This window comes from Manihot esculenta, chromosome 5 (genome assembly GCF_001659605.2).
Source record: "Manihot esculenta cultivar AM560-2 chromosome 5, M.esculenta_v8, whole genome shotgun sequence".
NCBI classification, from domain to species: Eukaryota; Viridiplantae; Streptophyta; class Magnoliopsida; order Malpighiales; family Euphorbiaceae; genus Manihot; species Manihot esculenta.
This window is the reverse complement of record NC_035165.2, coordinates 25,334,074-25,358,452: the sequence shown is the minus strand read 5'-3', so window position 1 is coordinate 25,358,452 and position 24,379 is coordinate 25,334,074. Positions and strand designations below refer to the sequence as shown.

The window sequence follows — 24,379 nt, the reverse complement described above, 5'->3', positions numbered from 1 at the left end:
CGTCTCAAAACCCCCCCCCCTTTTTACTTTTATTGCACTTTACTTTAATTCAGCTTTTAGTTACTTACTTTCCATTGTGTTTTCAATTAGTTCTCTTGGTCTTGATTGAGAAAAATAAATAGGTAATCAATTCTCTGTGGATTTGATCCTTCACCACTATCTGCAATTGTAAATTGTAGGTAACCAAGAAGGTTATTTTTGACCGGCTTCGACAACCGCTCCTGTCAATATATAAGAAAAATATTGATATTTTACATTTATCTATTTACCAGTATTGAAAATAAAATAAATTTAGATCGTGAAATATCCCTATTACCTATACTGAAAGCCGGATCTCTTTTAGAATTAAAAAAAAAATGTATCAAGTGACAAATAAATATTTTAGAATGAAACTATAAAATATGAAATGCGAATTTTAAATATTAAGTATATATATTTTTTTATAAGAAAAATTCGGTAGTATTCTGACATAATTAACTCTTAAAATTATACAAACTCAAAAATACTCAATAAACTATGAATATTATTTAGATCAACTTATAAAAATTATTAATCCTACAAATAGAATCTCATTAATTGATCTAACTAAAATTTATTTTATTTTAATTCTCACATCACAAAAATCACCGTTTAATAATAGAAAAAATAAATTAAATCATAATAATTCGAATAAAAGAGATAAAATTCATTTATCCAAATATTGGAGTTTAAGAAAAAATTTAGGAGTTTATGAAAAAAATTATTGAATTTATGGTTAGAATATTGATTTAAATAAGAATATATTTAAAAATTTTGAAAGATTATGAATTGTTGAGAATTTTGAAAGTTTATAGAATGATGGGTTGAAGATGAAAATATTTGGGATTAAAAAAAAAAATTTTTTTCTTTTAAAGAGCTTAGCAAAGCTCTGTTTTAAGGGAAGAGGAAGGGCTTTGGCTTCGGGACTTGCCGAAACCAGAGCTCTATTTATATTTTTTTTAATTTTATTATTTTTTTAACGTTTTTTTTTTATGGGCCGGTATGACAAACTGCGTGTGGTTTTATTTGCTTATTGGAGTCTAGTTTTTCTTCTTTGATTTGTACTCTCTAGGTCTTGTTTAGGATGCCATCATGTTGTGGGATGGGTGATGGGTTACTTTATTTGGGTAGCCTGTGTGGTCATGCTAATTTTTTCTTATTTTTGAAAATAATAAAATTCTACCTGCTTATTAAAAAAAATAATAGTAAAGTTGCCCACCAGGTTCCAGATGAGGAAAACTGAACCTTATTTGAATATTATGTCTACTATGGTATCATAACATTAAATTAAAACCTCAGTTTCTGACAAAAAAAAAATCAGGAAGAACTAAAAACAAGCACAAGACGTTATTTAATAGAAGAGAAGTACAACCTCTTCTTATATACATAAAAGGATTCTCATATAAATGTATTGTGCCCTTTCATCAGAGATACTTCCTGGCCATAAGACAAAGAGCATTTTTCTTGTGCATAGTAATACCAGGTTGCACAACCATGTCCAAGTCTTCCTTCTTCATTCCAACAGGCATCTCCCAATCAAATTTGTAAAGCAGATTAGCTAGAGATACCTCCACAGTTGCCAGACCCATAAAAATCCCAGGACAAATTCTTCTACCAGCTCCAAATGGTGTCAGCTCAAAATCTTGGCCTTTCAAGTCAATAGAGCTATTGATGAGTCTCTCAGGATTAAGCTCTTCTGGGTTTTTCCAGATTTCAGGATCTCTTCCAATTGCCCATGCATTCACATAAACTACAGTTTTTGCTGGTATGTCATATCCATCTAACACACAGTCTTCAGTTGATTCCCTTGGGACTAATAAGGGAACTGTGGGTTGCAATCTCATTGTTTCTTTGATCACAGCTTTGAGATAAGGTAGTTGTTGAACATCATCTTCTTCTACAAAACCTTTCTTCCCAACAAGTTTTCTAATTTCTTCTTGAGCTTTCTTCATTGTTATGGGATTCTTCATCAGTAAGGTCATGGCCCAAACCACAGTTGCTGCACCGGTGTCTGTTCCACCCACAAATACGTTCTGTATAGAGCAAAGGACCAAAAAAAAAAATCACTATTAATGCATGACATCATATAAAGAAACCAAAGCAATAATTTCTCCTTTGGGTACTTATGAATTGAGCAAATCTCTTAGAAGCACTTTTGATGCGAACAAAAATAAAATAATATGTGTAATTATAAAAAAAAATAAAGAAATCTTGAATATATAAATGTGGAAATTACCATAAGCACAGCTTTGATGTGATCAAAGGTGAGATCAACTTTAAAAGAACGATTCTTCCATAATTGAAGTAAGATATCCAGAACAGTTTAATTATTATGTTTGTTGTAACTTTGCACTTAGCTATTTGATATCATGATTTCTATAGATGTCGTTTCATTTATGACTTTTGAATTGAAAAAGATATGCTCTCTCTTCAAACATGCTATTCACACAAACAAGGTTTTGGTGTCATTAAGGAGTACAAGCATTGCATTGAAACCATAGATCATACTATGGAAAGCAGTCTGAATCACGATGTCATTGTCCTGTTTATACCTTATTAAAAAAACAAAAGGAAAACCTGAATGGTTAAAATATCAAATTCTGTTAAGTTTTCTAAAATTTAGCTTTACATAATTTGATTATAATTTGATTACACGGTTAGAATTTATAGATATTCGGATTGTTAAAATTTAATAGCTTATTTTTTTTATAAATTTACGAGTTAATAAAAATTATTTAATTTTGCATTTATTAATTTTAAATTAAAATTTATTATATTTATAAATAAATTAAACTGTTCATGATCTATTCAAATTTAAACTCAATAAAAATTCGGTTCGTCTAAATTCATTTACTAAATGAACCAAGTTTAAGCTTATTAATTAATATTCGCTTCGAATTCAAAATGAGTAATACTTGAATTCAGTTTGAGTTTAGAAAAATTTTAATAAGCGAAACTTGAACTTCTCAAGCCTTGACTCGACTTGATTTGTTTACGCCTCTAAGTTCTGTCCCTATTCGATATGATACAATGATGTACGAGTAAACTAATATTTATAGGTATGATTTATATATTTATAAATATATTATATAAATTTTTAATAAAAATGTTTAGAAAATTATTAAATTTAAATTTTAAATTAATTAAATTGTATAACTAATTTAACAAACTTTATTAAGATTAACAAATAAAAAATAAAAAAAAATTTAGAAAATGCTTAGTTTTTCTTTTTTTTCTTTTTTCTCATTTTAATTAAAAAATAATCATTTAATTAAGTATCCAAAAGAATCCTTAAGCTTATGATTTAAGCTAGAAATAGCAAGATACATGTTTGATATGGTAGGTCATGGGTGTAACTATCATGGAGCTTGTTTCTCCATTATTGGGGAAATAATAGTAGTATAATAAAAATAATAGAATTAGTAGTAAAAATTTTTTGTTACTAAAATATAAAATGCAATTTTTAATATGATAATTTTAAGTTCATTTTTATACGCACTCATAGATTTAGTCCGATGATGAGTATATCTGAGTAAATCCGAGAGATTTCAGATTTTACTTTCCTAATTTTTAATTCTCAATTTAAAAAAAAATTCATTTTTATACAATTTCAAGCAATATGTATAACTTTGTTTAATTAAATATTCATATGTAAACAATTCATTGAGATCTCCATGCACGATGCTGACTTTGTCTTTTTTTTCCTAAAAGGAAAATCAACATTATCCTCAAAGATTCGTTACTACGTAAAAATATATCATCACTATTCACAAATGAACAATTTTGACGTAAATTTAGTTTACCAAAAATTTAAAATACAAAATATTCGAGTCTCATTTAATTTTCAGGAGAAAAAATAAAAATATTTTATGAATTTATTATTTTTTTTCCTTAATTTGATTTACATCAAAATAGTACTTCTAATATCACATTTTTAATAAATAGCCATAATTTTTAAGGATATAAATGAGCTAACCGAATCGAGTTTTAAAGAGTTTAAACTTGATTCATTAAAATTTCCTCAAATTCGAACAGAATTTAAATTTTACTCATTTTAAACTTAAACCGAGTTTTAATAAGTTCAAACTTAACTCGTTTAGTAAACGAGTTTAAACGAATCGAATTTTTATCAAATTTAGTCTCAAATAGATTACGAACAATTCAATTTAGTCTCAAATTAAGATAAAAGCCGACTCTACCACACTTTAAAAGTGTGATAGAGTCTTAGAGTGCGGTAATAAAAAATAATTTTAAAAAAGATTACACTACTGCACTTTAAAAAGTGCCGTAATATACTTTCCTAATTTAAAATGTGGAATTCTGCATTTTAAAAGTTTATTTTTATTTAATTAATTATTAAATTTTATTTTATTTATTTAATTTATTAATATTAATTATTTGTATAAATTTAATAACATTATTTTTATATTTGTATAAATTTAATATATAATTAATTAAATTATATAATTAATAAAATGAATATAATATTATATTATAAATAATTTAAAATAATTAATATTAATAAATTAAATTAATAAAATATAATATAATAATTAATTCAAAAAATTAAATTTTAAAATGCGAAATTCCGCTTTTCAAATTGGCCAGATACATAAAGTGTGGTAATATAAATTTTTTAAAAATTATTCTTTATTACCGGCGCTCTATGAGCGCAGGCTTTACTACACTTTTAAAATATTGCAGAGTCAGCTTTTACCTTAAAAATTTTCCCGACGGAATTTGGGAATTTTTTCTTTTTTTCAATTTGAAAAGGTAAAAAATTTGAAAAGTTGCTAAATTATCTCTAAATTATGTAAAAAGAAATAAAATATATTTAATCCATTAAGAAAACTTAAATAAAATATACATATTTTTTTTAGCATCTGAGTAAATTATTTCGAGCAATTGCTAAATTATCTTAATCAATTAGCATCATATAATATAGATTTTTTTTATATATAATTAAATTTAAATACTTTACTATATTCTTTATATCGGTAGTTTAATTAATAATAAAAAATATAACATTAAAACTATAGCATATAGCATACTGTATTATTTTAAGGAAATTTCAAATATCTTTTTTCAAATCATTTGTCTATAATAAAATTTTAAAGTTAAATTAATAATACAAATTCTACCATGACATTTATATTTGATTCCATATACTCGCTTTACATCTCAATCTATTTAAGAGAAATATTATTTATTTTATATTTTGCTATAATTTTTACTTTATAAAATAATTATTTTTTTATTATATAAATAAATTAATAATCAAGTAATATTCTCTTTCTCTCTTTATTTTTTTTAATTTTTTTTAATTTTTTTAAATTTTAATATATATTTGATTTAAGCAATAATTTCCTTGATATGCAACCACTATGTAAGAAGAATTTGTAGTTATCTTCTTTTAAATAATGTATGTTTATTGTCCTTGTGCTTGATTTTAGTAAAAGATGAGCTTTTGCTATTATTTTCGTCAAAAACTGAGTTCATAAATTAGTATTTTTTAATAAAGGAAATTTTATTAATATTTAATTCATAAAAAAATTTAGCATGACAAAGAAATTATTACCTTGCACAATAAAAAAGAAATTAAGTCTAAATATTATTATATTAAATGAAAAACTTAAAAATTTTCAAATACAGAATAAGTGTTATAGTCTAAATTAAAAAATTTTAAAAAAATTATATAAATAATTAGTAAAAATTATTAAATAACGTGAGGTAATATTTTGGATTAAGTTGGATTGTTACGATTGACCAGAAAGTCACTTTAAATCAAGTAAATTGTGCTTTAAATCAAGTAAATTTTGCAGATTTTTTTTAGAAACACAAAATCTTTGATTTACTGATTGATACCAAAATAATAAATCATATATATATATATATATATATATGACGAAGTATTTTTCTTCATTAGTGCGAAAATAATAAATCATAATGGTGTATATATATAAAGAGATTTTCTGATAATGTATCTTTAGTTTACTATTAAGAAAATCTAAAAATTATGAAAAAAGACAAAATTATGAGAAAAATGATGGTATTTATACTTCATATTAATATTTTTTTTTCTCCATTTAATGATGGTATATTTTATTTTAAACAAATATAGAAAAAATTATAAAGAATTTTAAATTATCAAATCATATTCTTAATGTTTGAATATAAAGATCTATAATTCTAATATTATATATATAGTATTTTTTATGTTTATTTTATGATTTATATTAATTACCAAACTGTAAGCAATATTAATATTTATATATTTTATTAAGGTCTTGTTTAATTCAAATATTTTACTTTATAAAAAATCACTTCTCAAAAAATAATTTAATTAAATTGAGGTAAATAACTTCCCTCTATTAAGATAAGAATAACTATTGATTTTTCATGAAGTCAAAAAATAATAATTACTGGTAGTTTCGCCTGGGAAAATGACTAAAGAAATTTCAGTTTTTTTATTATAATTTTTTAAATAATAATTACTTATTAATATCTGAAAGTTTGAATTATATTCTATTTTAAATTAAATTATTGAGGATATTTGCTTGGATGGGTAGAAAGAGATTAAAATTTAAATATTAAATTTTTACAAAGAATAAAATTGACATTAATAACTCAAAAATTATTAAACTACTCCATTTATGTAAGTATTAGAGATGTCAACAACTTCGCAGTTTAGTGAGCACATCATATTTAATTTTGATAATTGAAATTCGAACCTCTTCAATATGACGTAGGCTTTACAGCATTTAAATGCTATGAATGCCATTGTCAAAGAAAAAAAGGAGCTACAGTTTAGTGAGCACATCATATTAATTTTATTATTATTTTTAATATTTAAAGTATTTAAAAATTTTAATTAATAGAAAATATTTTCTTAATTAATAAAATTAATTTAATTTTAAAAAATAATTTTTCTTTTTAATAAAAAAATATAAATTATTTTCGAAAATAAATAAGGTTTGAAAGCTTGAATTCATGTGGAGTTATGTCCGCGTCATGTCAATTGCATTATTGGCGAAATTTAGTCCATTGAATCCAATTTTAATTTTATGAAAAATATTTTAAATTTTTTATTTATTAAAATATTTAAATATTTTATTAATAAAAAATAATTGAGGCCTTAAGTTGAATGAACTTAAGTTACTTTTGTTGATACCAATTTCCAATGATTAAATCAAAAAGTTTTTATATTAATGATAATGGATAAAAAAGAAACATAAAATTTATAAATAAATTATTACAAATTTACGAAATAAAAAAATTAATTAAAATAAAATAATTGTATTAGTGAATAATCATAATTAATTTGACCATGAATGATAAGAAAGGGAGACAATTGTAAGAGAAAAATAGACTAAAATAATTGTTTTCTTTTTTATTTTAGTAATTAAAAAATTACAAGAAACTAAAAAAACTATAAAAAACTAAAAAATAATTATAAAATTTCGTCCAAATGATTAGTATATATCATTAGTCGTAATTATTTATATTTGCACATATAATTGATTAAACAATAAATCTGGATATTAATAGACATTAATTAGGATAATTTATGAAATTGAGATTCTAAAATTAAATTTTTATAAATCAATTTTAAATTTAGATTTCAATTAGGAAAATAAATAATATCCATGAATTCCAAATTTTAGGAGACAAATATTGCACAAATTAATATTGATAAAAAGAAATATTGGGTACTATTTAATATGAAACAATTAATTTTAAACTAATGATAAACTTGTTAATATTAATTTTATTAGATTTTTTAAATATAAATTTGTTAATATATTTTCTCAAAGTAAAATTAAACAATTAAAAAAAAAATTTATAATTTTATCATGAAAAAGTTTTCAAGCATAAATTATTTTTCATAAATAAACAGTCTTAGTATCGAAATTTCTCCACTTATTCAGTCTTTAATTTTACATTCAAATGCAATTTTTCTATTTATAGAGACATCTCAACTAGTTGAGCGTGTAGTCTTTACTTTCGACTGTAATTTTTCTATATATAGAGACCCTCGTCTCTGTCAACTTATCTCTACAGATCAAAATGGAGTTGCTTATTTTCCTTCTCCTCCTCCCTATCTTCCTCTTGTTTCTTCTCAAGATACACATAAGAAAACCTCGTCTCCCTCCTGGTCCCAAGGGTCTTCCCTTGGTAGGAAACCTTTTCCAGCTTGACAACTCCAACATTCAAAAACATTTATGGCAGCTTTCCAAACAGTATGGACCTCTCATGTCCTTAAGACTAGGTTTCAAGCAAACTCTAATAGTCTCTTCAGCCAAAATGGCTAAAGAGGTTTTGAAAACCCAAGATCTTGAATTCTGTAGCAGGCCTCCCTTGCTTGGTCTACAGAGATTATCCTACAATGGTTTAGATTTGGCTTTTGCACCCTATGATGCTTATTGGAGAGAGATGAGAAAAATCTGTGTCGTCTATCTTTTCAACTCAAATCGAGTCCAGGAGTTTCGTCCCATTAGAGAAGATGAAGTTTCTCGTATGCTTGAAAATATATCGAAAGTAGCTGATGCTTCTAAACCTGTCAACTTGACTGAAGCAATGATGGCTCTTGCGAGTGCTGCAATATGCAGAGTTGCTTTTGGAAAGAGATTTGAGGAAGGGGGAAATGAAGCCAAGAGGCTTCATGAGTTGCTTAATGAAACTCAGGCCATGTTTGTGGGATTCTTCTTTTCAGATTATTTTCCTTACATCGGTCGGATTGTTGATAAATTCTCTGGACTTCTCTCCAGACTCGAAAAGAATTTCCATGACTTTGATGCTTTCTACCAAGAACTCATCGATGAACACCTCGATCCAAAGAGGCAAAAGCCACAGCATGAGGACATTCTTGATGTTTTACTTCAACTTTGGAGGGATCGTTCATTTAAAGTTCAACTAACTTTTGAGCACATCAAAGCAATTCTCATGGTAATGCTAGCTAATCTCAATATTTCATTTGTTATTGTTTTTATTATTGCTGACCTCACCCTTTATAGATATGCAATAATACAATTGCTGGATAATATTTTTTTATTATTTTTTAGTAATTAGCATGGGCACAAATTGTATTTCTCTAAGTTTTGAGCTTCGTTCCAAAACTTATATTTTCATTTTCATGTCTACGTAGAACTTATTTGTTGCAGGAACAGACACAAGTGCTGCTGCTGTGATATGGGCTATGAGTTTTCTAATGAAAAATCCTAAAACAATGAAAAAAGTTCAAGATGAAATAAGAAGCTTAATTGGGAAAAAGGGTTTTGTAGATGAAGACGATATTCAACAATTGCTTTATCTTAAAGCTGTGGTGAAAGAGATGATGAGACTGCAACCAACAGTTCCATTTCTAGTCCCAAGAGAAACAGTTCACAAGTGCACTTTAGGTGAGTATGAAATAGCTGAAAAAACACTAGTTCACGTGAATGCATGGGCAATTGGGAGGGATCCTGAAGCTTGGGAGAAGCCATTGGAGTTCCGTCCAGAGAGATTTTTGGATACTTGTATTGACATGAAAGGACAGGATTATGAGTTAATACCATTTGGAGCTGGCAGGAGAATTTGTCCTGGAATATTTATGGGAATTGCCAATGTGGAGCTTTCACTCGCTAATCTTCTTTACAAATTTGAGTGGGAAATGCCTGATGGGATGAAAAGGGAGGACATAGACACCGATAATGTTCTGCCAGGAATTACTGTGCACAAGAGGGAGCATCTCCGATTGATGGCTAAGAAATATATCTAATAAGATTTATCGGTGCACATGTAAAATTTTATATATTTATATTATGTATTTTCATGAATACGGTTTAAATAAAAATTATTTTAAAAATCATATTAATTTGATTTATACTATTAATCTGCTACACTTAATTAATTGTATGATAAAATCTAAATTTTACTGCTTGAATATATAATAAATCAATTTTAATTTCTTTTTTATTCGTTACTTCAAATTTTAATTTTATTTTATAATTAATGTATATATTTTTATATTATAAATAAACATAATTAAAATATTATTTGATAAATAGTTTACTTCATAATGAGTTAAATTTGATAATTTATATAATTCATATCACGCTAGAAATCCTTTACGATTTTTATTTTTTTAATAAAAATCTATTTATCTATTAAATATTATTTAATTAATAAAATAGTCATTAATTAAACTATCATAATTTAATTATTTAAATTTATTTTTTATAATAATTTAATTTCTATAACTTTAATATTTATAACATATATTTTTTAGTACTCACAAATTTAATCTGATAGTAAATGCATCCGAATAAATTTAAGAGATATCAATTATACTCTCTCGATCTCTATTTAAAAAAAAAACATATACTTTCTTCGATTTGAGTTAAGTTATCAAATTTATAGCTGATATTAACTGTAAATTTAACAAAAAAAACTAATTTATTCACAAATGAAAATTCAAAGATCAAATTACTTGATTAAATTATATGCGTTAGATTACGGGGATTATGCCGTATATTATTCAAAGAAGAATGAGACAAAGGAACCGACTAGAAGTGATAAGCTCAACGTAATTGTCTGTTCCTTGGAATATGTCATCAAAAATCGCCAATGAACGAAAAATCGCCATGGTTTTCCAAAATGCTTTCACTTGAGTGAAACAAGGGATAGAGATAGGAAGTGATAAATTCAATGTAATCTGTTCCCTTGAAGTATGTCATCCGACATCACTATAAATAATAAATCAAATCTGGTCGCGGGACCTGTCAGAATTGAATTTTTTTTTAATCTTTATAATAATTTAGTGCATCACTGCTAAAAACACAACAAAGATTACAAAACTGAGTCTAAGGTCGAAGGATTAGTTGTAATGCAATTACGAGGGAAAGCATTTTTCAAATAAAATTTAGCCACTAGATCAATAATTTTATTACCTTGCCCATATATAAGTTTAAAAGAAAGGTTAGACAATTAAAATCACAAAATTTTAATAGCAACAATAATAATTACTTCGAATAAGATAAAAAATCAAGTTCAGGTAGTGATATGAAGAGAATTTTTATATTTATATAATAAATAAACGATTGTGAACTTCTTACTAAAGCTAAATATAGTATGAGTTTCTATCATCGTAGAAGAGTAATATCTAACACGTTTAGCCATCTTATCTAAAAAGCACTATTATCATTCCTAACTACTACAACAATATTAAGAAAGGAGAATTAATCCTTCCCTGTTACATTAATATTAAATTTTAAAATTTTAAAAAGAGAAAGTAATCCGACTTTTTGCCCATGTTGATGATGAGAGTGACACAATTAAGGAGCAGTAAAAATAATATACTGCTAAAATTTCAATACAATTAAAAAAAATTTCATATGAAATAGTAGAGAGATCTAGAGAAACAAATTCAAATACTCGTCTATTATGTGTCTTTCATTTTCGTATTAAATTCAAATAAATTTGTGTGTCTATTATGCATATTATTCTCTTACTCTTTCAAAATTACATTTATAAAAAAAATCAATTGAATGAAACTTTTAATGGCTAGAAAATAATTTTTATAACTCGATGGAAGAAACAAAAACTTAAAAAAAGAGAAATTTTTAGGTGGACTCAATTTATTATGGAGCCAAAATATATCAAAGTGGGTCCTATTTATTTATTTTTTTATAAAGAAATTTACTTGCTTTGTTCCTTAAAGATGCCATACTTGCTTAGGGAAGGGAAGGTTGATTTCATTTTGTCTTTTGTTTTGTTGTGTTTTCCTTTTCTTTTTTGAGTCTGTAGTCCTCTTTACTCTCTCATCATGGATTAAATATTTCTTTTTGTTATTCAGTTTGCACTATGTGGTCTTGATGTTTAGGTCTCTATTGCTAATTCCGAAGAAGTTCTTTAGTATTTGATGTGAAAATTTGAAACCACATTGATATATCTGATGATACTACTCTGGTAGGCTATTCTTTAGATAAGCTCTATAGCAACTCTCTGGTTTGTTTAATTGGAGTTTTGGGTTGTTCTAAGGGCTGTTTTGGTCTTGCAAGTTAGCCTTTTATTTTTCATTTTGTTTTTGTTTGTATTTATTGTGGTTGCCTTTATGTTGGCTCTGTTTTGTGGTTGATGGTGCTTTGCTGCCATGCTCCCTGCATTTATGATGGCGTGTGGTGTGATTGTATTATTGCCGTAGAGTCGGTGTATGTTATCCATTCATTTTTTGAGTTTAGTTCGATTTATTTTTACTTCTTTAGCTTGATTTTTTTCAATTCAAATTAGTGTTTTGATTTTAATTGGGTTTATTGTGTGTTTTGGATTTAGGGTTTGGAATGACTTTTACGTAGTTCATGCTTAGCTCTATATACAGGTCTTGCAATTTATTAATACTTTGTTTGGAAGGAGGTAAAATATTTTAAGATAAGGTTTTTTCATAGTTTTTAAATATTAATAATTTTTTATTGTTTAAAAAAATAAATTTTTTAAAAATATTTAAAAGTTTTGAAGATAAAATTTTCTTAACCCACCCATTTAATGGGTTAAAATTAAAGGTTTTTAGAAAATTTTTTAAAAACTTTTAAAAACCTATTTAAAAAATCATCACTCCCTCCCTCCTAAAACAAGTTTAAAATTTTTAAAATTTAAAAAATCTTTCATTAACTTAAAAAACCTCTTTCCAAATAGGGTATAAGCGTTGGTAAAGAAATAAAGGCTATAATTTTTTTAAAATATATATATATTTTTTTTAAAAAATTATATTTTTTGGTATTCAGAATATTCAGGAAAATCATTAATAAGGTACAAGCTTTTCAGCCAAAAAGGAAATTAACTGTTTATTAAGACAAATGACTTTTGCTAATTGCCTTTTCTTGGATTGCATCCCTTTTCTCTGCTGCTTGGAGACTCACTTCTTTCTCTTTTTCTTTTGCTGATTGCCTTAAAATGATCCAAAAGTTCAGTCCAAGCACACTCTCAGAGAGGCAATTTGGTTAGCAGATTCTCTTGCAAAATAAGGTCTATATAGAAATGCAGATTTCGCAGCTTGGTTTTAGTTTCTTGATGCTCCTTTTATTAGTCTGCAGCTGTGATTTGGATATTTATGTTTGTTTTTGTCTTCTTATTTTAGGTCTCACTTGGTATTTATATACTGCATTTTTTGTTAAGAATTTGGTTGACCGGTTCATTGGTCTCTTGTGCTTTTGATAAATCGGATGTATTTTTTTGTTCTAATTGATTAGATTGGTTAGCTTAGTTTTTTCCCGTCAACCGATTTTATATGTGTTACACCCACTCTTTAATATATAAAGACGGATATGATAAAAAACTAACTTCTCTAAATATACATGTAATAAATATGTATAACCTGCTATAATTTTAAAATATAAAAACATGAAAAAGAAGAACTTGTGACTGATCTAGTTAATTCATAATATCTTTATATCATTATTCTCTCTATGAGAATAAAAAAAATTATATATATATATATACCAAACAAAATATATTCAGCTGTTTGAGCATACAATTTATATATTATTCTCTAAAATTATAAAAAGTTACAAAAGATTTAGAATTGATCCGGTCTCTACTAAATTCTGAAATTAATGAAGTGGAAAAAAAAACAATATTATAAGGTGTAAACTGTTAGGAGTGAATCACCAAAAAAATATATAATATTAAAAGTATAAGTGGTGAGTATAATTTATTCAGTGATCAAATAAATAAATAATAAAAGAAAAAAGATAAAGTTAAATCATAAAAAAATCTGTAATATTAAAAATATAAGGGGTGATTACAACTTACTCAATAAACTTGGATAAATAAATAATAAAGGAGAAAAGATAAAGTTTTGGTACTTAATCAAATATTAAACTAAAATATATCAGCTCAATAAATACAATTTAATTTGATTAATATATATTAAGTTGAATAAAAATTACTAAAATATCAATACTAGAATAATGAATCTAAAATTATAAATGTGATAAATTAAATCCGAATATACCCTTAGCATGCTTCTTGTGAATAATGCTAACATTTCATATGTGATAAAATAAAATAATAATAATCTGAGAGCAATGCTAGTATTTTAGACTTTATAATGATAATGTGATCGACTATTTATTTAACTGTATTTTAAATTTAATTTTCATTAATTTAAGAAATATGTATTCATTTTATCTATTTCTATTTTAAATAAATAAAATAATATATATATACAATATATTTAAGAAAATTTTTATATTTATAAAATAAGCTTAGATGCCAAAATAAAAAGTTGGATTCCCTTCTAAAATTTAGAATTAAAAGTAATGTATCAAATGATAAATAAATATTCTAAAATAAAAATATAAAATGTGAAATATAAATTTCAAATATTATATATATATATTTTTTTTTTCTTTTTATAAAAAAAATTCAGTAGTATTCTTATATAATTACAACTCATAAAATTACATAATTTCAAAACACCCAATAAATTATGAATATTATTTAGATCAATTTATAAAAATTATTAATTTTAAAAATAAAATCTCATCAATTAATCTAATTAAAATTTATTTTTTTTAAATTTTAAATCATAAAAAGTACTATTTAAGAGTAGAAAAAATAAATTAAATTGTAATAATCTAAATAAAAGAAATAAATTAACCTATTTAAATATTGGAGTTTCTAAAAGAAATTATTGAATTTTTTGTCAAAAAATTAATTTAAATAATAATATAGTTGATAATTTTGAAAGTTTATAGAATGATGGGTTGAAGATGAAAATATTTGGGATTAAAAAAATTTTTTTTTTCTTTTAAAGAGCTTAGCAAAGCTCTGTTTTAAGGGAAGAGGAAGGGCTTTGGTTTCGGGACTTGCGGAAACCAGAGCTCCATGTATATTTTTTTTAATTTTATTATTTTTTTAACTTTTTTTTTTATGGGCCGGTATGACAAACTGCGTGTGGTTTTATTTGCTTATTGGAGTCTAGTTTTTCTTCTTTGATTTGTACTCTCTATGTCTTGTTTAGGATGCCATCATGTTGTAGGATGGGTGATGGGTTCCTTTATTTGGGTAGCCTGTGTGGTTATTCTAATTTTTTCTTATTGAAAATAATAAAATTTTACCTGCTTATTAAAAATAATAATAATAAAGTTGCCCACCAGGTTGATGAGGAAAACTGAACCTTATTTGAATATTATGTCTACTATGGTATCATAACATTAAATTAAAACCTCAGTTTCTGACAAAAAAAAAATCAGCAAGAACTAAAATCAAGCACAAGACATTATTTAATAGAAGAGAAGTACAACCTCTTCTTATATACATACAAGGATTCTCATATAAATATATTGTGCCCTTTCATCAGAGATACTTCCTGGCCATAAGACAAAGAGCATTTTTCTTGTGCATAGTAATACCAGGTTGCACAACCATGTCCAAGTCTTCCTTCTTCATTCCAACAGGCATCTCCCAATCAAATTTGTAAAGCAGATTAGCTAGAGATACCTCCACTGTTGCCAGACCCATAAAAATCCCAGGACAAATTCTTCTACCAGCTCCAAATGGTGTCAGCTCAAAATCTTGGCCTTTCAAGTCAATAGAGCTGTTGATGAATCTCTCAGGATTAAACTCTTCTGGATTTTCCCAGATTTCAGGGTCTCTTCCAATTGCCCATGCATTCACATAAACTACAGTTTTTGCTGGTATGTCATATCCATCTAACACACAGTCTTCAGTTGATTCCCTTGGGACTAATAAGGGAACTGTGGGTTGCAATCTCATTGTTTCTTTGATCACAGCTTTGAGATAAGGTAGTTGTTGAACATCATCTTCTTCTACAAAACCTTTCTTCCCAACAAGTTTTCTAATTTCTTCTTGAGCTTTCTTCATTGTTATGGGATTCTTCATCAGTAAGGTCATGGCCCAAACCACAGTTGCTGCACCGGTGTCTGTTCCACCCACAAATACGTTCTGTATAGAGAAAAAGGACCAAAAAAAATCACTATTAATGCATGCCATCATATAAAGAAACCAAAGCAATAATTTCTCCTTTGGGTCCTTATGAATTGAGCAAATCTCTTAGAAGCACTTTTGTGCGAACAAGAATAAAATAATATGTGTAATTATGAAAAAAAAATAAAGAAATTTTGAATATATAAATGTGGAAATTACCATAAGCACAGCTTTGATGTGATCAAAGGTGAGATCAACTTTAAAAGAACGATTCTTCCATAATTGAAGTAAGATATCAAGAATATCCTCTTCCCCAGGCTTTGATCTACTTGGTTGAAGGTGTTCTTGGATTATCTGTTCATAGAAAATATCGAATTCCTTGAAGTTTTTTTCTAGGCGATGGACTAATCCTGTGAACTTATCAATAAAACCCAAGAAAGGATAGTAATCTGAAACAAAAAAACATGTAAACAAGGCCTGAGTTTCTTTCAGTAACTCCTGAAATCTACTCCTTTCAACTCCATCTTCCTCGTACCTCTTCCCAAAAGCAACCCTACAAATTATAGTACTTGTAAGCGACATCATGGCTTCAGACAAGTTTACAGGTTTCAAGGCAACGGCTGATTTAGAGATCTTTTCAAGCATATGGGAAACTTCAAATTCTCTAATGGGACGGAAAGTTTGCACTCTATTAGAGTTGAAGAGATAAACCATACAAATTTTTCTTATCTCTCTCCAATAAGCATTGTAAGGTGAAAAGGCCAAGTCTAAACCATTATACGACAACTTTTGCTGGCCAACTAAAGCAGGCCTGCTACAGAATATAAGATCATGTGTTTTCATGACTGCTTTAGCCATTTTGGCAGAGGAAACTACGAGGATTGGTACAAAACCTAGACGCAAGGACATTAAAGGACCATGTTTTTGTGAAAGCTGCCATAAGTAAGTATGAGGGTTTAAGCTATCAAATTGATGCAAGTTACCTATGAATGGAAGACCCTTGGGACCAGGTGGCAAATGAAGATTTCTCTTAGTTTTGTGTTTTCGGAGAACAAATGAAAGAAGAAATGGAAGAGCTAACAGGAGAAGTATAAGAAAAACCATTGTGTGTGTTTCAACTCTGAATATGAGATTAACAAAAGAGAACTTTAGTCATATATAATCACTTAATTCGAAAGGAAAAAAAGAATAATTTACACAAATTTCTAAATATTATCTAATTCAAATCACATTACGTAAGTTTTGAGATTGATCATAAAATAAAACTTAATATTAAACTCAATAGAATCTTGGATTTGCTGGTCAGGCAGCATGTGCTATTTATATTATAGATATTGGTGCAGGTGATCAAAATCAAAATTTTAACATAATTTTAATGAATTAAACAAATAAGTTACTTCACTTCCATCTTTAAAATCCTTACAAGATCGAATATTAGATTAATCACGTGAATTCTGATATGGTTCGATAATCTATAAATTTTTCAACTTAAATTAACAGCAAAAATATAAATTTTTGTTAATAATATATAAATTGTTGCATCTTAAACTATAATTATAATTATTTTTTATTATAAAATTATTATTACTGTAACTATTTCTTTAATTCTTATTATGAAATTACCGTCATATAGCTGCCGTCTGAAAAAAAAAAATCGAAATACCCATCTTTATTTTGTTAAATTTTAAAATGAAATTATTGATTCCTTGAAGACTGAGTGACGTATTGGAAACTAATATCTTGTCTAGAATTTGTTTTATTATTGTTATTATTATTACTTTTTCCAGAATCTTGCCGAGAATTTGCTAAAGCTTTGAATATAATAACATACATAATGACAAAAAATGACGGAGGACCGAGTGGGAGATAACCTTTTTATAATAATAATATAGTTTTTTAAATTTAAAATTAAAAAAAAATAATTGATTTTTCTAAATTCAAAAAATATGTATTTTATTAAAATAATTATTTACTTAAATTTATAATTTTTTTTGTCTAATATAGTAATATTATTTTAACCATAAGTTAGATGCTTTTTTATTTTTAATATTTATAAAAAAAATTATCACTTAAATTTTGAAATAATTATATTAATTTTATTGAATTTTTAACTAATATAAAATATATGTTCAATTTCAATTTATTTAAAAAATATTATAATCTTAATTTTTTTGTCCTTTTTATATAATTGTAGTACACGTGCTTACTAAAAATGACAAAATAAGAAACTGATGGATGATGGAGATATTTGCTCAAGCTTTTGTCTCATATGCACACTATCTTTCCATCCTATCACTATTCCTCTGTTTAATATTTAAAATTTTCAGATAAAAAAATTAAAATTTCATAAAAATTTAATTCAATTGATTTTTAAATAATTTTTTATTTCAAATGAAAATTTTTCTTATTTTTAATTTAAAAAATTAAAATCATGAATGATTTATAAACATTTAAATTCTTTTTTAATAAAATAAATTTCATTAAACAAATAATATATATCATAATTATTAAAATTGGATCGATTTAATTAGAAACTACACCAAACCCAATATGATTTAAGTAATAAATTATATATTTAATTTTTTTTATTTTAAAAATATATTAAAATAAAAAATATTATTTAATTTTTAAAAAATATATTAAAATATTTTAAATATTTTAAAAAATTTTCTCATTAATTTTTATTAATTTAACCGTTGATTATATGAAAAAATTTAAAATATCATTGATATTAAAAAATTAATTAATATATTATTTATAAATTTAAAGAATCGATTAATAAATTTTTTTAAATTAAAAAATATTCAATAATAAATATTCAACCATTAAAATTAATAAAAAAAAATCATTAATAGACTTTTATAAATATTAAAAATATTTTAATATATTTTTAAAATTAATCATTTATTAATAAATTTTTTTATAATATAAAAATGAAAAAAAAAAATTTTCCTTGAAACAATTGCTAACTAGTGAGTGGGACGATCTTCGCAACCTTGAAGGTGCATTGAACTTAGTACCTCCCTTCCAGACCAAAAAACAAAAACCTTGGTATCTCCCTTCGCAGCACCAGAAAAATGAAAATTTGGTCAATACAAGTATCCAAAAATCTCTATGGACAGAACTCCAATGGCTTCTCCCAAGCTTCAGGATCCCTCCCAATTGGCCATGCATTCACGTAAACTAGTGTTTTTTCAGCTATTTCATACTCACCCAAAGTGCACTTGTGAACTGTTTCTCTTGGGACCAGTAATGCAACTGTCGGTTGCAGTCTCATCATCTCTTTCACCACAGCTTTAAGACAAGGCAATTGTTGAATATCGTCTTCATCTACAAAACCCTTCTTCCCAATTAAGCTTCTTATTTCATCTTGAACTTTTTTCATTGTTTTAGGATTTTTCATTAGAAAACTCATAGCCCAAATCACAGCAGCATCACTTGTGTCTGTTCCTGTAACAAATACGTTCTACGTAGACATAAAAATGAAAATATAAGTTTTGGAACGAAGCTCAAAAATTAGAGAAATACAATTTGTGCCCATAATCTATTAACATATACATGCTAATTCATAAAAACTAATAAAAAAAAAGATTATTCTGCAATTATATTATTGTATATCCATGAAGGGTGAGGTTAGCAATAATAAAAATAATAACCGATGAACGCTGGGTTTTTTTGCCTCGGTCTAAGGCCAGACCCATTAGGGCAGCCCATAATCTGAAGGCTTTTAAGCCTCCTCCAAGAACCCGGTCCAGTCCACTCAGCTCAAAGACCGGGTTCCAGTCAGTTTCTTCAAATAGACTGGCCCAGCTCTTCCGTCCCAATGAACAGATTCCCTCTGGGCCTAGTCTTAACCTTATTTTCCGGCCCAGCTCAGAACCAAGAAGGAATTCAACCCATTCGCCTTGTGAGACCATCTGCATGCGTGCCCGGGGAGAATTAGGGGTCGTTACGCATAGGGTAGCGATCTGATTTCCTCGTACATCCATATCAACGTGACAGGGACGGATGGCCCAATGACATGCATTCTGTTACATGTCACTAACGGATAAAAGGAAACATATAAAAGGAGAAATATTCTCCTCTAGAAATAGACTTTTTCCAGTTTACCCTATTTTCTGGATCTCAGATCATCAATAATAAATAAATAAAAATTTATTACAATAAAATTCACTAATTAATTTCTCAGTTAAAACTTTTTTAATATTCTAAAAAGTGTAATAATTAATTTTTTTTAAAATTTAAAAATTAACTACTAATTTTTCACAATATATAGACACTAAATAATTTTTTAATTTTTTTAAAAATAAAATATTGAGGTTAGCTAACATTACCATGAGAATACCACCTCATCATCAAGCCAAATCACATTACACCACATTGATAAAAAAAAAATTAAAAAAAAACTAATTACTAGATCCACTAGTTAAAAAAACAAAATTATTAAATTTTTTTTTTTTTATCAAATGTGTTACAATCTCATTCAATTGGAGTACCATCTCAATATGATGAGATGGTACTTTGGGTGTATTTAATAATTTGCACACTATTAGTTAAAAAAATAAAATTTATTAAATTTTTATTTTTTATCAATATATTACAATTTCAATAAATTAGAGTACCATCTCAGTATGATAAAATAATACTCCTGAAATATCCATAATAATTGGTCTGAGCATGGCTAGTATTTCTTTTAATATAATGCATAAATAAAGAAAACCATTATTCCGAGTCAACTTATTAGGCAATAACAAAAATCTTGTTAAGCAATTGAGAAGTAGGAAGGATGGTTCTTTGTTGCAGCGATCTCCTCAATGTCCAGATGATGTTTATCTACTGTTATATTTAATTGATCATAATGTCTTTCATTGAAATTTTGCCTCTCTCCATGACAATAAGCTACATCAGTTTTATCAGTTATAGTTGCACTTCTTAACACTTCGAATTTATTAATTTAGCATTACATGAAGGATAGTCAATATAGTATTTGTTCTGAATATAAACTTTTGATGCATAGTATTTATATTTTAGGTTTGACCTATTATTGTCTTCTTATATGACTCCTCAATCAAAGACTTGAAAGAGTACTTGATCCCTTGAAGTCGCTCTCTTCGTAGTGCTTTGTCAGTATAGACAAATTTAGTTAAGAGAAGTTGTCCAAAGGACTCTCAGTAGAATCTATCAGTCTGAGCTTGAGATCTTAGAGCCTATATATTTTTATTGTTTTTACGCCTGATTAATATGGTTTATTAGTTTCTGTGCATATAACATGCATCTACTAATTTTTCTAACTTTATCTTGTGGTGGGAGGCATTAGAGTCTAAGGGTTTCTTGTTATTATCTTATGCAAGACTTATATTTTAGTATATATGAATAGAGCGGAATCAGTGTGTTTTTAATAGAGTGGCTCCTGATCCCATACTTGCTTTATTTTGTATATCTCTTGATTTTTTGCAGCAAGAGTGGTATTTTTATTATTTCTTCTCCTTGTGTGCATGATCACTTAGTTACTTGTGATGTACGATTCTTCCTTCCTCAAGAGGTTTTAAACTTACTTGTGATATATCTTGAAATTATCAGTTTTTCTCTGTAATAATAGCTGTGATAGTAGCGATATTGAAAGGTATCAAATTGACTTCTACTTTTAATTTATCGGCTATTATCTATGAAACATATTCAGAAATTTTGTATAATATTGTTCAGTATCTTTTAAATTCCTCATCATAAGAAATTAGAAGAATAGTGACATCTGGATTGCATATTAGCTTATGTTTACAGCAAAATTATTATAGATATATCTCAGGACATCATAATATTTGCATATATACTGTGATTGGATTTTATTTAAATAGATTATAATATCACAATATTTTTATTTTTTTTGTACTTTTATTATAATATTTTATTGTATTTTACCGTCAAGTAATGTAAATTTTTGGTAAAAAAAAAAAATGAAAAGTGGGCAGGAATATGATAAAAACAAAAATGAGCTACTTTTTGAATGATCCCCACACAATTTAATTTATAATTTAATTACTAAAAAAATATATCACAATTTTAAATCATATTATTATATAATTTTTGTGATAAACTCTATTAGTGTATATATAATATATTCACACATATGTAATAATTAATGAGTTAAAATAGCTAATGTATTAGTATGTATATCTTAATATGAATTTATATTTAAATTTAATGTATTTTAATTATAAAAAGTAAAAGCAAAATTTTAAAATTAATTTTTAACTGCGTTTATTTAAAATTAATTACAAGGTATAAAGGAACTGTAATTTATCGTGACGACGATGATGAATTGCTGGAAGCGAGGATGTGGCAGTCTTTTGAATATGATAATTGGATGTTAGTCCCCACTTTGAATATGTTTTTAAATTAATTACAAGGTAATACCATGTTTTTAAATCTACTGTATTAGTCCCCACTTTGAATATGATAATTGGATGCATATGATAAATTATGATGGCACCCATTTATCCATGGATGCTGTTAGTTAATGCTTAGTCATTTGCATCACAGATGTTTTCTTATCCAGCTATATGTTCTTATGGTCATACCATCTCAATTAGGAGGCTAAAAATAGTCCCCCTAGCAATGAGAGAATGTATGTGAATGGAGCACATGAAGTGGTTTCAAGTATGTTCAATAGGTTCAGCTTTTTGCCAAGATTCAGTCAATAATGCCAAGTCTGTGGACCATCATGTTTCTGATAAAACCTTGGCAACAATAATTCCAGCAGAGAGGAAGATAAATGACACAGGATTAACTGTCAAAACAAGTAGGCTATTCTCTTCCCGAACATTGTTTTGTATGGATCTTTAATTGTTGTAAATGATTATTCTTTCTTTCCAATTACCTTCGTTGAATCTCACATTGGTTTGGAATAGGTAATATACCTTATAAGAGTCTCAGACACCTCCTCCCCTTGAATTAATTTTTAAATGAGTTAAAACTTATTCAAATTTAATATGGTATCATAATCTTCCCACTCACCAATGTAGGACCGAGCTTAAGAAGTGAGTTGAATTCTACGTCGGTTTTTTGGATAGGCGTAATATGTCCTAATACGCCTTTATAAAGGTCTCAGTCACTCCTCTCCTTGGATTAACTTTTAGGCTGAATTAGATCTAATTCAAATTTAACAAGCTCAAATAATGGATTTTTTAAAAGAGATATGTTTTGTTAGTCCTAGTCTTTTTGTTTTTGAGTTGTGTTGCTTCTTTCAAGATATGATGCGGAGTTTACAAGTAGCAACTTTGGAGTTCTATATACCTTGTAATTCTTTGTAGATTTATCATATTGCACATGAAGATGCTTTGCAATTTGGAGCTCTGTTATGGAAAAACTTGTGATTCCATATATGATTATGAATTCCAATTTTTAAAATTCTCTGTAATAGACGACATATAATATATATGGTCCTTTACTATAAGAGGAATAATTGTTAAATCCATATCTAAAATGGTCTTAAACTCTAAGTGATTCAGAAAACATGGTAATCAATCGGCAACTATTGTAGAGTTAAATCCTTATTATGCAGCAAAGCCATCTGCAGAAAGAGCCATTCTGCAGCAGAATGGCTCTGCTGCAACATGCAGAAATAACATTATGCACTTGCATTTGCTGCCTGCATTTTGCTACTGCTGAAAGGTGTAGATGCAAAATGCACAGAGAAATTCTATTTCTGCCATAAAATGAGTAATTCATGACCAAAATGCAGTCTTGGTATAGCTTCATAATGGGTAATGAGTCGAAACAACTCTGATCCTACTACACTGAATTTGTTCCATTTTATTATGAACTAGTCTCTATCTAAATTGGCTTTAATTTGCCATTGTTTTGATTTATCCTTAGCTTTATGCATTATTTTCCCTTTTCTTGGAGCCTATTGAAACTCTGTGCTGCTTTGAAATCAAAAAATAGGGTTTACAGTAGTAGTGTAAACGTGAAGGGAGAAGAAAATGTTCCTCCCTTTTATCCCTTTTTCTTTTATCAACTAGTGATGCCTAACCACTTCTCTGCTACAGTCTCCCTTTTATCCCTTTTTCTTTTATCAACTAGCGATGCCTAACCACTTCTCTGCTACAGTGTCACCTGTCTCTGTCACTCAGATCCGTACATACGGATGTGTCAAAACCCTCTCCATGTCAGGCGGCCATTTAATTCTCCAAGCGTGCATTCTCCAAGCGTGCATGCGAGCAGGGCTGTGAGTGACTTGGCCTACTCTCCTTCCTCTCTTTCCTCTCATCACATCACTGGGCTAGATTTCCTTCAGATGGGCCTGCGTGTGAGGTATCCCCGACTTGACTCTCCTAACCAGGCTGAGACGTGCAACGTGGGGTTGGTTCACTTTGAGAAGGACCTGATGGATCTTGGGCCTGTGTTTTTCTTTCCGATCCGATTTCGCCGTGGAGTGGAG

At 27.1% G+C, this 24,379-nt stretch overlaps 4 protein-coding genes across 4 annotated transcripts; 1 reads left to right on the top strand and 3 right to left on the bottom strand.

Moving 5' to 3' along the window:
• Positions 1-1,249: 1,249 nt before the first annotated feature.
• On the bottom strand, positions 1,250-2,341 carry LOC122721243 (cytochrome P450 71A1-like; the record flags this gene model as incomplete). Its single annotated transcript, XM_043956809.1, has 2 exons — positions 1,250-2,051; positions 2,255-2,341. Coding segments are annotated over 2 exons (696 nt in total), but the record flags the coding sequence as incomplete, so codon positions are not given.
• A 5,665-nt stretch (positions 2,342-8,006) lies between these two features.
• Positions 8,007-9,865, top strand: LOC110614527 (cytochrome P450 83B1). The gene is made up of 2 exons (XM_021756083.2): positions 8,007-8,964; positions 9,164-9,865. The coding sequence occupies exons 1-2, from the start codon at positions 8,086-8,088 to the stop codon at positions 9,773-9,775; spliced, it is 1,491 nt and encodes a 496-aa protein (XP_021611775.1). The 5' UTR covers positions 8,007-8,085; the 3' UTR covers positions 9,776-9,865.
• A 5,372-nt stretch (positions 9,866-15,237) lies between these two features.
• On the bottom strand, positions 15,238-17,077 carry LOC110614526 (cytochrome P450 83B1). Its single transcript, XM_021756080.2, has 2 exons — positions 16,162-17,077; positions 15,238-15,960 (listed from the first exon to the last, which is right to left on the bottom strand). The coding sequence occupies exons 1-2, from the start codon at positions 17,044-17,046 to the stop codon at positions 15,352-15,354; spliced, it is 1,494 nt and encodes a 497-aa protein (XP_021611772.1). The 5' UTR covers positions 17,047-17,077; the 3' UTR covers positions 15,238-15,351.
• Positions 17,078-19,054: 1,977 nt separating this feature from the next.
• On the bottom strand, positions 19,055-19,931 carry LOC110615410 (cytochrome P450 83B1-like). Its single transcript, XM_021757251.1, has 2 exons — positions 19,599-19,931; positions 19,055-19,408 (listed from the first exon to the last, which is right to left on the bottom strand). Exons 1-2 carry the CDS (start codon positions 19,929-19,931, stop codon positions 19,055-19,057), a joined length of 687 nt encoding a protein of 228 aa, XP_021612943.1.
• Positions 19,932-24,379: the final 4,448 nt, after the last annotated feature.